This window comes from Podarcis bocagei, assembly GCF_964188305.1.
Source record: "Podarcis bocagei genome assembly, chromosome: 14".
NCBI lineage: Eukaryota > Metazoa > Chordata > Lepidosauria > Squamata > Lacertidae > Podarcis > Podarcis bocagei.
Window position 1 is genome coordinate 38,920,432 of NC_138139.1, and position 12,583 is coordinate 38,933,014.

General features: G+C 49.4%; 1 protein-coding gene across 1 annotated transcript; it reads left to right on the top strand.

Annotated features, from left to right (window-relative positions):
- The first annotated feature begins 1,415 nt into the window (after positions 1-1,415).
- Positions 1,416-4,825, top strand: LOC308573654 (noggin-2-like). The gene has a single exon (XM_081170801.1). It carries the CDS (start codon positions 3,218-3,220, stop codon positions 3,866-3,868), a length of 651 nt encoding a protein of 216 aa, XP_081026927.1. The 5' UTR covers positions 1,416-3,217; the 3' UTR covers positions 3,869-4,825.
- Positions 4,826-12,583: the final 7,758 nt, after the last annotated feature.

Below are 12,583 nucleotides of genomic sequence, written 5' to 3' on the forward strand. Positions count from 1 at the left end.
CATATCTGCCACAACGTATACTGTACAAGGTCATTTTAGCTATCTGCATTCATATTCACTTTTAAAGCTTTTATTTTACTGATCTGTTTTAATAATTATTATTCTGTGGATTCTAGCTTTTGATTATGTACACTGCTTAAGCAGTTTATCAATCTTTCTAAGTAAATCCCTCCTCCCTCTGTGATGGTAATATCAGTGCCAGGAAGTGTGCCAGGGCTCAGCTTTGGGGGCATGTGATGTTATATGGAGACAGGGCATGTGCAGAGTGCCTTGAATTCAGCCACAAATAGTCTCCACCCTCTCCTTCCTAGTCTAGGATTGGAGAGTAGAGAGAAAATAAAACACCCAGCCTCCTCCCTTCTCTATTGGGAAGAAGCGGAGAAGAACCGGAGGAGGATACATTGAGAGGGTTGTAGAGAAAGGAAAAGCAAAGATACAAGGCAGACGCGTGCAAAGAACAAAAATTCGCTTCTCCTACACTCTTCCCCCTACCCCGCCCGCGCCGCCCCTCCATCCTGACAGTTGGAGTGCTCCACCGGAATCCGGTCCATTATTATCTCAAAGGTTGGCTGGGACATCAAATGCGAGACAAGTGCTTTTTGTGAATTCCAGGGGGTAGCCGGCTTAGTCTCTTTAAAGCAAAATAAAACGCTTGAACTTTACGCAGAGCAGACGTGTCACAGGCTGTGCATCTTGCATTTCACGGGCCCCCCCATACCTCTGCGTGTGCTTGTGTGCTGTCTGTCTTCGTCTGTACACACACTGGGGTCTGCCCACGGGGGTTGTCCACCAGCGCTCGAGCCACAATAACAACGCGACCCTACAGTCGCTTATAGAATCCGAAATCGGTGCCTCAACAACACTGGAGTGATATAAATACTAAGAAGGGAAAGGGCACCTAGCTTAACCCCCAGAATCTGCACGTCTGGCTGGGGGAGACTCCTGCCCGGAACCCTGGAGAGCCGCTGCCAGCCAGTGTCGACAATCCTGAGCCAAATGGGCCAATGATTTGACTCTGTATAAGGCAGCTCAGCTTCCTATGTTAATCATCATCATCACCATCTTCTTCTTCTTCTTCATTAGTAATACTTTTCGCGTGGAAACCAATTTCCCCCCCCCCCCGCTCTCTCCCCGCACACGCAACCTTCCTTGCCCCTGTGTGCTCGCTTGCAAGCCTGCAGGAGAGAAGGAGTCAGGGAGCCCCCAGTGCAGGACGACGGTGAACATGGTGCGTCTTTAGGACCCAGCGGCGGGTCCCGCGCGCGCTTCAATTTAGGGCCGGCGGAGCGGAGGGGAGGGAGCGAGCGGGAGCTGTCAATCAGGCAACGTGGTGAAAGTGACAGAGGTGGGCCGTTCCCGTTGACACTTGGCTCCATCCGAGGGGGGATATTTAATTTGGGATTGAGCGAGGCGAGCGCAGCAGTCGCGCGCTGGCTGGGCAGCGGAGCCATTGGGCGCAGGAGCGAGCGAGCGAGGCGCTTGGGCGAGGAAGAGCGCGGGCAGGAGCGCACGAGAGGCGCACGGCGACCAGGCGCTCCGCCGGAGAAGCGAGCCAGCCACCCCGGCAGGGCAGGGAGCGAAGGAAGGACCTCGCCGCCTTTCCGGCGCCCCACGAGGAGGCAGCCAGGCGCCGCCGCCGCCGCCGTCGCCGCACCAGATTCAGCAGCAGCAGCAGCAGCAGCAGGAGGAGGATCGAGGCATTCCTCCCAAGCCGAGCCTTGGAGACGGGGCGAGCCGAGGCTGCTGCAGCGAAACCTCGCTCGCTCGCGCCCTTCTTCCCGCAGAAGAGCACGTTGCGAGGCGGCGGCGAGAAGGAGGCGAGCCCCCCGCGCGCACCCAGCCAGGCGGCTTCTCCGCCCCCCGCAGCCCCCCCCCCGACTCCCAGGTTCCTGAAGCTCCTGGAGAAAGAGATCAGCCTGGCGACGGCGGGGCGACGCGTTTGACTTTTGCCAATTGGCTGGCTTGAAAAACAAACCCCAACCCCCGCCAAGGCGAGCGAGGCAACTCTTTCCGATCCTCGCGCTCTCTCGGCTCCCGGACTCGCCGCCCCTCGGAGTTGCATCGGGGGGCGATCTCCTCGGAGGCTTTTTGAGTTTCGTCCTTTGGGGCAGTGGCTCGTGCTTCGCCCCCACCCGCGGCTTTTGGGATTTTATTGGGTGCCTGCGCTTTGGAGTGGCGCGGAGGATGACCTCGGAGATAGGTTCGGGGGCAGCTGGCTCCTACTAAGGGAGCGCGGAAAGTTTCTGCTCTCTGTCCTCCGCGGGCGAGCAAGATCCCCGCTCCCCCCACTGCGCTCGGACACGCTGCACCTTCTCGAAGAAAAGACGTCGAAAATGAAGAAAAGTTCTCCTGGGGCCGTTTGGCAGTTTCCTTGGGGATCTGCGGCTGTTTGAGGAGATAATAATAACAATAACCCGCAACAAGAAGAAATTGACTGCACTTCGAAGGGGCGGGGGAGAACAGGGAAAAGTGGGGAGCCCCCCACCCCGCCAAAAAATTGGCCCCGTCTTCTTGTGACTCTCCCTCTTTTTGTAAAAACCCTCTCCTCCAGCCCCCTCCACCTCCCACCCCTTTGCTACGCCTGCTCTCCCCCCACCCCTTTTCCACAGTTCCCCATCTATAAAAGAGGGTTTTATTCCTGGGCTCCAGTCTCACGCCAAACCCTGTCATACCGTCTAGACATGTTGTCGTGGGTCTAAGTCCAGCTGTCACCATGGGGATGGAGGTCGGTCCGCTGTGAATTTTTTGGAGAGAGAGAGAGAGGAGAGAAGGAGAAGGAGAAGGAGGGGGGTTGGAACGGCCAAGAGCCAGAAAGAATTGGGTTGCCCTTTGGGGAGGCTGCTTCGCAAGGAGGGGGCGGCCGCTTCCCGCCCACCCCAATTCTCCTTTCCTTGCCACCCCATTTTCTCTCCCCCCCCACCTCTTCCCGCTCACCATGCTTGATTAGTAGCAGGGAGGGAGTGCCAAGGGGGACCTTACATGCGTCTGTCATCTAACCCCTTGGCGATCTATTTAAAGCCAGAGGCCTTGCTGGACTTTGTCTCAGCCTATTTATGAACCCCCTGGACTTGGCAAGTGGGGCCGTGGAGTATTAACAATCGGCGAAAGAGGGCAGGCAAGGAAGAAGCAAGTCCGCGGTAGTGCGTGGGTGCTGTCTGGGGCTGCTGGTGGTCTTACATTGCGCCCTGGGGCTGGGCTGGGCTGGGCTGAGGAGAGCATGACGGCCCCCCAAGCTCTCCTGCTCTGCTCTTGCTTAGCACTGCTACTCCAGCCGGGCTCCTGCCAGCCCTACCTGCGGCTCCGGCCCTCCCCCAGCGACAGCCTGCCTGTCAAGGACATCATCGAGCATCCCGACCCGGAGTATGACCCCAAGGAGCAAGACCTGGATGAGCGGACTTTGAGGAAGAAGCTGGGCAGCAACTTTGACCCCAGTTTCATGTCCGTGGCGGCTCCAGCCCAGGCCAACAACCTGTCTGCTTCGGATGCCCTGCACCGGTTCAAAGGCCTTGGCCCGCTGCCCAACGAGCTGAAGAAGCTGGACTTGGGCGAGACTCCCTATGGGGCCAGGCTCAAGATGGGCAAGAAAGCCCGCCGGAAGTTTCTGCAGTGGCTTTGGGCGTACACCTATTGCCCGGTGCTGTACACCTGGAAGGATCTGGGACTGAGGTTCTGGCCTCGCTACATCAAGGAAGGGAACTGCTTTGCGGAGAAGTCCTGCTCCTTCCCTGAGGGCATGTCCTGTAAGCCTGTCAAGTCAGTCACCAAGACCTTCCTGAGATGGTACTGCCAAGGGTGGTCGAGGCAGAAATATTGCACCTGGATCCAGGTCCAGTACCCTGTGATTTCAGAATGCAAATGCTCCTGCTAGCCTCAGCTTTGGGGTGTCCTGCTGGATCTAAGAGACCTCATTGCTCCTGTGTGTGTATATATATATATATATGTGCGTGTTGCATGTGGATATGTGGATCAGCTCTAGCAGAACTGCCTTTCAGAACAACCCCAGTCCCTTGAGATGGGGTGGAGTAGACACTGTTCTGGAAATCTCACACGGGGGACTTGTCCAAGAGGCCTTGGCATCCTGAGAACCTCCAATCAGATTGTTGATGGATATGACAGGTGTCAGTAATCTTGCAACTTTGATTAGGTTTTTTTGTTTTTTTTAACGATTGAATGAAGAACTCGCTTGTCTCCTGGTGGACCTTGTGCTCCCGAGATAAGGGGACATAGAAACTTTTGACACACGAGACCTTGCTTATTCATTTCTCAGTCCTAACCCCACCCTGTCCCAGCAACCCCTTGCACTGTATTTCTTTTTTTAATTATTTTATTTTATTTGAAATGGGGAAAGCAAAACCTGAAAGGAACTGCAGTGCAGGCCCAAGAAAAGCTAAGCACTACAATAAGATGTTTATTTTTATACATATATATATATAGCATTCTAACAAGAGGAAAATTACCATCCTTTGTAAATATAGAGAATTTAAAAGGGGGGAAAGATCCGCTGTGTTTTTCTGGTTATTTTTATTATAATTATAATTATTGTTGTTGTTATTGTTAATATTATAATAATTATTATTATTAATAATAAAATGGTGATGATGCAGGACCACATGTTGAGCCCAACCCTTTCAAAATGGAACACTTTCCTTCAGCATAAGGGAAGGGAGATATTTCCCCCAGAAAGATGGTTTATGATACCCGTCTTTCCCCCACAAACCCCTTGGGAAGGTGTTTAATTTCCGTTTCCTGTATATTTTTGTTTGTTTGTTATCTTCTGAACTTGTCACTGATCTTCAGACTAATATTCAAAGTTGTCTAGGTTTTTTTTTTTAAAAAAATATGTATATTGATTAAGGAGATTTTTTTTAAAAAAATGTATGAAGTTATGAAAGAGTGATGGATTGTTTTGTTTTGGAATACATATAGTAATGTAGAGACGTTAAAAAGAAATTTCTTGTGTACAGTTTATTTATTTTTTAATGTTTGTGTATAGGAGGTGTTTGGGGGGGGGAGCTGGAGATTATGCCAGAAAATATTGAAAATGTTTACTTGAATATTCCTTTTGCAACATATCAGTGTACATATCAACCATGACTGATCAAAACATTTTTAGCAATAAACTCTGTCTTTGAAAAAATACTTCTACTATGTTCTACAGATCTCTGAGAAAATGTCCCAGCGGGTTGTGTCTTATATAAACCCTGTGTATCAGACAGAGATCCCAGCTGGTATGAAATGCAAAGAAATCTATTAATGCTAAACAAGCTGTGTGGTATATTTAGGCATCGATAAGTGTTAGACCCTCAATTTTTTAAAAAAGGTAAAGAACCCCTGACAGTTAAGTCCAGTCGCAGACGACTCTGGGGTTGCGGTGCTCATCTCGCTTTACAGACCGAGGGAGCCGGCGTTTGTCCACAGACAGTTTTTCTGGGTCATGTGGCCAGCATGACTAAGCCGATTCTGGTGCAACAGAACATTGGAACCAGAGCAGCGCACGGAAATACAATTTACCTTCCTGCCAGAGCTGCTTGCACATTTATTTATTTTTTGCATGCTTTCAAACTGCTAGGTTGGCAGGAGGTGGGACTGAGTAACAGGAGGTCACCTCGTCATGGGGATTCGAACTGCCGACCTTCTGATCTGCAAGCCCAAGAGGCTCAGTGGTTTAGACCACAGCACCACCCGCGTCCCAGACCCTCAATTTATCATCATTTAAATGTCATAGTATCTGTGAAAAGTTGATAGAAAATGATGAGGCATGATTTAGAATAGAGTTAGTCAACACGGAGCCCTGCAGATGTTGTCAGACCACAACTTCCATCATCCCTGACCAGCGGCCATTCTGGCTCCACCTGATGGGACTTGAGGAGCCATGGGTCGTCGTTGTCCCACCACTTTGGAAAAACAAGCGTGATGTTCTGGCAGATCTCTGGCACTCTTTCCCCCTCCCTGTTGTGCTTTCCATTGGAGTCAGTTGGGCTGCAACCCTGTAAACACTGAGAGTAAGCTCCACAGGGAGACTGACTTCTGAGGAAGCATGTGCTTCATGTCCATCTCATTCGGCAAATGGATTCTTCAGTTTGCATTTTCCCTCTTGCAGCAGAACAGTGGAAGGAGAAGCAATGGCTATCCCGATGTTGCTGATCTGCAGATCCCATCATCCCTAACCATTGCCCGTGCTAGCTGGGGCAGATGGGAGCTCACCACCTGTTGGGCTACAGGGTTATCACTTATGCCAGGAGGCCAGGAGGCCAACAGTATGTAGTGACAGAGCCAATGACAGGCAGAGCCAACTAATGCTAGTTTTGCCCCAATTCTTCTCCTTATAGGTAAAGGTAAAGGGACACCTGACCATTAGGTCCAGTCGTGACCGACTCTGGGGTTGCGGCGCTCATCTCGCTTTATTGGCCGAGGAAGCCGATGTATAGCTTCCGGGTCGTGTGGCCAGCATGACTAAGCCGCTTCCAGCGAACCAGAGCAGTGCACAGAAATGCCGTTTACCTTCCCGCCAGAGCAGTACCTACTTATCTACTTTCACTTTGACATGCTTTCGAACTGCTAGGTTGGCAGGAGCAGGGACCGAGCAATGGGAGCTCACCCCGTCGTGGGGATTCAAACTGCCGACCTTCTGATTGGCAAGTCCTAGGCTCTGTGGTTTAACCCACAGTGCCACCCGCGCCCTTACTGAGTTCTATAATGGCAACACTGAGGCTAAGCAGCTGGAGGAAGCTGACAGCCAGTGCCACACCCTGGACTGGTTGCAAACAGGAAGGCAGGCAGGAGGGGGCTGGGGGCAGATGGGGGGCGGTAGGGCAGTGCTCCACAAGGTCCTAATGGACCAGTCTTCACTGATGAACTGTTAAAGTGCCTAAACTAAACAGAAGAGCCCATGTGTTGGAATGATGACTTGCATCCTTGGAAGGAATTTGTTAGCCTGGGGAAAAGTTCTACTGTACATTGAGTAACCTCATGCATCTCCCAGCATATGACTATTACCAGCCTTGTATGCAGCTCTTGTGCAGTGCAAGCTACGCAGACATAGGCCCCATTGCTCAATAGGACTTACTCCCCAGGAAGTGCACACAGGAGAAATCCAATAGCTATTAGCCATGATGGCTCAACAGATCATGGGTGTTTCTAAAATGCTTCCCATCTGAGTTTCCCTGTGGCCTAATAAGCTTTTTTTGTTTCCGAAGTGGAAACCAGCCACATTAGAAATTCACCATAATTCCATGTTTTATTTTCAAATTTTGCAGTGCATTCGTTTGCAATGTGTGAACATTTTGGTGTGGCTTTCAATTCTTTCCATTCATCTGCTTCTCCCCCCCCCCCCAAGTTCTGTATTAGCAATGTGTGTGCATGCACCGATAAAGCACTGAAGGGGGAAGAAACTGGCCCTTGATGCCATTGTACATGTTTTACTAATGCACATCATTGATTGATTTATATGCCACTTAATTGCAAAACGTGCTTCTAGGTAGGCTTGCATATATAGTCTGCATGTACCGAAAAACAGGGCCGGGCCACCCATGAGGCAAGGCAGCCACCTCAGGCGGCAGGAACCACTTGGGCATCAGATTCAGATGTAGATCATTATTGCCCCTTAGTTACTGCTTTGGAGCTTCACTCACCCCTTCTTCTCTGGTGCGGAGGTGGGGGTTCCATTTCATGGTTCACCTCAGGTGCCTAAATGTCTTGGTCTGGCCCTGCTGAAGAACATATGACACAAGAACCATCCTGATGTGACTGTACGACTGGTTGTATCAAGATTCTTTCTCGTGGTATTTTATTCATGGGCAGGAGCGCATGCACATATTGTTCAAACATTGTACAACAAGAATCTAGGTGCAATTAACTATACAACCGTATCAAAAATTATTTATTTATTTGTATGGTTTCAGGGAGGGACGCGGGTGGGTAAAACCTCAGTGCCTAGGACTTGCCGATCGTATGGTCAGTGGTTCGAATCCCCGCGGCGGGGTGAGCTCCCGTCTTTCGGTCCCAGCTCCTGCCCACCTAGCAGTTCGAAAGCACTTAAGCACTTAAGTGCAAGTAGATAAATAGGTACCGCTTTACAGCGGGAAGGTAAACGGCGTTTCCGTGTGCTGCTCTGGTGCCGGTTCGCCGGAGCAGCTTCGTCACGCTGGCCACGTGACCCGGAAGTGTCTGCGGACAGCGCTGGCTCCCGGCCTCTAGAGTGAGATGAGCGCACAACCCTAGAGTCTGACAAGACTGGCCCCTACGGGCAGGGGTACCTTTACCTTTTTATGGTTTCAGGGACATGCCCAATGTGCACATACATAAGAAGAGCCCTGTCATATTACACTATGGCTTCTCTAGCCCAATATGCTGTTCTCACAGTGGCCGACCAGCTGCCTTATGGGAAGCCAGGAAGCTGGGCATGTGCACAACAGCATTCTGCCCACTTGTGATAATTCCAGCAACTGGTATTCAGAGGCATTGCTGCTTCTGTCAATGGACGTAGAGCATAACCATCATGACTAGTAGCTGTCGATAGCCTTGTGCTCCATGAATTTGCCTTATCCTCTTTCAAAGCCATTCAGTTTGGTGTCCATCACAGTAACACAGAGAGCAGTGGGGTAGGTGAGACTTATTGACTCACTTAACACAATGTATGTACCGCTTAATCAGCAGAAACCTCCACTGATAAAATCAAACATTAAAAACGCGTAGGCATACAAGGTATCAAGATTAAATCAGCAATTTAAAAATGAACATGCATAAGAAAGCCACATATCTTCACAGGCTTGCTTAAACAAAAACGTGTTTTCAGCAGGCGTTGAAAGAAATACAATGAAGGGGCCTGCATAATATCAATAGGCAAAGGGTTTCTGGAGAGTAGGTGCTGCCCCACTAAAGGACTGATGCCTTGCAAGTGTGGTGCAGACATTATGTGGCACTTGTAAAAGTGCCAATTCTGCAGATCAAAGTGCTTGAGTGGGTCAATATGGGGTAAGGCACTACTTCAAGTAAACTGGTCCCAAACTGTTGAGGGCCTTATATACTAATAGCAACACCTTGAATTTGGCCCAGGAACAAATTGGCAGCCAGTGCAGATCTCTGAGCAGAGGTGCTATATGCTAACAGGGTCTTGCTCCTGTCAGCAATCGTGCTGCAGCATTCTGCACTAACTGCTGTTTCTTGCATCAAATGCAAGGAAAGCACTGGGTGCATTGCAGGAATCCAGATACAAGTGTACAGCACACCCTACATTCTCCAATCCCAGAATTAATTTTAGAAATGCTCCTGGTTAAATTAGAAATCATAAGCTTGGAGCACAGGGGCAGAGCCAACTCTCAGAGCAAAAATAGAGCGGTGGGGGAGGGGGCGGAAATGTGCACATCCTAATAGCCACCCTCCAGTTTCAGGGGCATTATGCCAGTGAATACCAGCTGCTGGGGAGAAACATTGTGAGAGGGATGGGGTTGGTTTTTTGCCCTGCTTGTGAGCTTAGGCTACTGTAGGAAGCAAGGTGCCAGATACAAAGACCTGTGCTCTGGGACCCCCCCCCCCCGGGCTCTCCCCATGTTCTTGGTCCTGTATACCTGAAGGAGCGTCTCCACCCCCATCGTTCTGCCCGGACACTGAGGTCCAGCTCCGAGGGCCTTCTGGCGGTTCCCTCACTGTGAGAAGCCAAGTTACAGGGAACCAGGCAGAGGGCCTTCTCGGTAGTGGCACCCGCCCTGTGGAACGCCCTCCCACCAGATGTCAAAGAGGAAAACAACTACCAGAGTTTTAGAAGGCATCTGAAGGCAGCCCTGTTTAGGGAAGCTTTTAATGTTTAATAGATTATTGTATTTTAATGATCTGTTGGAAGCCGGCCAGAGTGGCTGGGGAAACCCAGCCAGATGGGCGGGGTATAAATAAATAAATGATGATGATGTGATGGTTAAGAACAGAAGAAGAGCCTGCTGTATCTCCGAATGGCCCCTCTCGTCCAGCATCCTGTTCTCAATGTGGCCAACCAGATGCCTGTGAGAAACCCACAAGCAGGACATGAACCCAAGTGTACTCTCCTCTTGGGGGAGTTTCCAGCAACTGGCAATCGGAAGCATTGCAGCCTCTGAATGCAGACACAGAGCACAGCCATGATGGCTAGTAGTCCTTGAGCACCTTCTCTGTGAATTTGTTCAATCCTCTTTTAAAGCCATCCAAGCTGGTGGCCATCACCACCTCCTCTGGGAGCAAGTTTCACAGTGTAAAGAAGTACCATACTTTTCCGTGTATAAGACTAGGGTTTTTTTTACTTTGAAATAAGGTTAAAAATATGGGGGTGTCTTATACACAGATAGTGCATATGCCCATTTCCTAAATTTGGGGTCCTCAAAAGTAGAGGGCATCTTATACATGGGGGCATCTTATACACGGAAAAATACGGTACAGTACTTTCTTTTATCTGTGCTGAATCCCCCAACATTCAGCTTCATTGGATGTCTGTGGTTTTATGAGAGAGGGAGAAAAATGGTTTCCTATCTGCTTTCTCTATACATAATTTTGTGAACTATCATGAGCCTCGGTCCTCTTGCACAGGACCCTGAATCTCCTGCCAGTGGAGGTTGGGCCATTTCAGCAAATGGGGGTGCTGCCCTGCCAACCCCAATCTGCTTTCAGCTGACCCCCACTTCCCCTGCCTTACTTACAATCCATCCAAGGGGTGTCATGGCCTGTCAGCTTTCTCACCCCCAGTCTCAGTGTTGCTCCTCAGCAGAGGATGGGAATGAAGCTAGAATTAGCTGAATCTGCCTGTCACTGCTTCTGGCTCTATTTGTTAATGGGGGGTGGGGGTGGCAGAATTCTATTCTTGGATTCATAGGGTTTGAAGTGACCACGAGGGTCATCTAGTCCAACCGCCTGCAATGCAGGAATCTTTTGCCCAACGTGAGACTCGAACGAACAACATGGGGCTGTTGAGCTCCCTGCATTCCATCTTACTGGTTCCAATGGGCACCAGTCACTGCTGGGTTAACAGTGCTGTAAATGGGAGATTACAGTGACAATCTAAGAAGTTGTGTGAAAGAATGGGCATATAGTATGTTGTGTGCCAGACGTTTCACACAAATTGACTAATGGAAGATGCAATGTGAAAGCAGAAGAGTTCAACAGAGTACCACTCCTTTTCCACGACACATCAGTGCATCCATCTCAGACCTACTCCTCCCGGGTTGGCACTACGCAATTCTTACCCAATTTTTCAAACAACTTCATGGACTGTCACGATAATCTTTGATTTACAACCATTTTACATGCTCGATTTTCCAGCTTAGGGGACGGCAAACAGATTTTTAATGGAATCAAATAACACAGAAATGAGTGCCAAACGTATTTCGTTAGTTTTCTAGAAGTGGCTTTTACATTGTGTGGAAGCTCACATATAACGTTGAAATTAACAGTTAGGGAAATGTCGGGGGAATGGAATAAACTGCTGTGTGAATGCAGCCTGAGATTGAGGAGGAGGAAACTGACAGGTGGTGTCAACCCTCGGATGAATTGTAAGGCAGGCAGGCAGGGGCAAACTGAGAGCAGAGGGGTTGGTGGGGTGGGGCCCCATTTGCCCAATGAAGCAGCCTCCAGTGCAGTTCCCAGTGGTTTAACAATCAATCCCTCTTCACAGGGAACTCTCGGATTTGTAGCTCTCCTAACAACTCTCAGCACCTTTAGCAAACTACATCGTCCACTATTCTCTAGGGAAAGCCCTGACTGTTTAAGGTGGCATGATACTGCTTTAAATGTTTAGTGCAGATGAGACCTATGTTGTATCAAGCAAATGTTATCCCACACTTCCCAGTGCACTTTCCCATTGGTTGGTTGGTTGGTTGGTTGGTTGGTTGGTTGGTTGAGTTTATATACCGCCATATACCTGGAGGTCTCAGGGTGGCTGACATAAAAAGATCACAGTATATAAAATAAGAATAAAAGCAATAACCCCGCCAAAAGAAGAGCCACATTTTAAAAGGGTATTGGATGTGCTTTCTTTATGGCAACAATTCAGTTTTTGAGTGGAAGTGGGTGGGCTGAGCAAGAGCGTCAAAACAACTTCAGCTGTGCAACCTGAATTTGCCAGTGTGGGGTTCCTCCAGACACCCTATTTATTGAGCATTTCTCCTAATCTGCTTGCACGTGGAGGTTACATTGTATCCTGCTTTTATTGAGCATTTGTTCTGATTTGTTTGTGGGGCAGTTAGACAAGAATGAGCATGTGCCCTGTAGTTGTCTTGATTTGCCTGTGGGTATATACATCTTTCTGTTAGTCATTCATTTGTTCATTCATTCATTGATCCCACACTTTTCAGTGCATTTCCCATTCACTTTCCAAGTCACAAAGAGTCTGGTTCTTTTCCCTTTTTCAAGGGGATCTGTTGCAGAGCAGCAGAATCGTTTAACCCACTTGGGTTGAACAAACCTAAATTTTGGGTATCCTCCCTTCAATGGGACAGGGACAGTTTAGAAGTGCCTTGCGTTTGTTGGCATGGTTGAAGATGGCCCAGTCCAGTTTATATCAGTACAAAAGCACAATTTGGGCGTTAGGTGGGTTGACCCTCAACTTGATATGGTGTGGTGGTGT

What these genes read in the sequence shown, in the direction of transcription:
- LOC308573654 (XM_081170801.1), top strand. Translation starts at nt 3,218, where the DNA reads ATGACGGCCCCCCAAGCTCTCCTGCTCTGCTCTTGCTTAGCACTGCTA.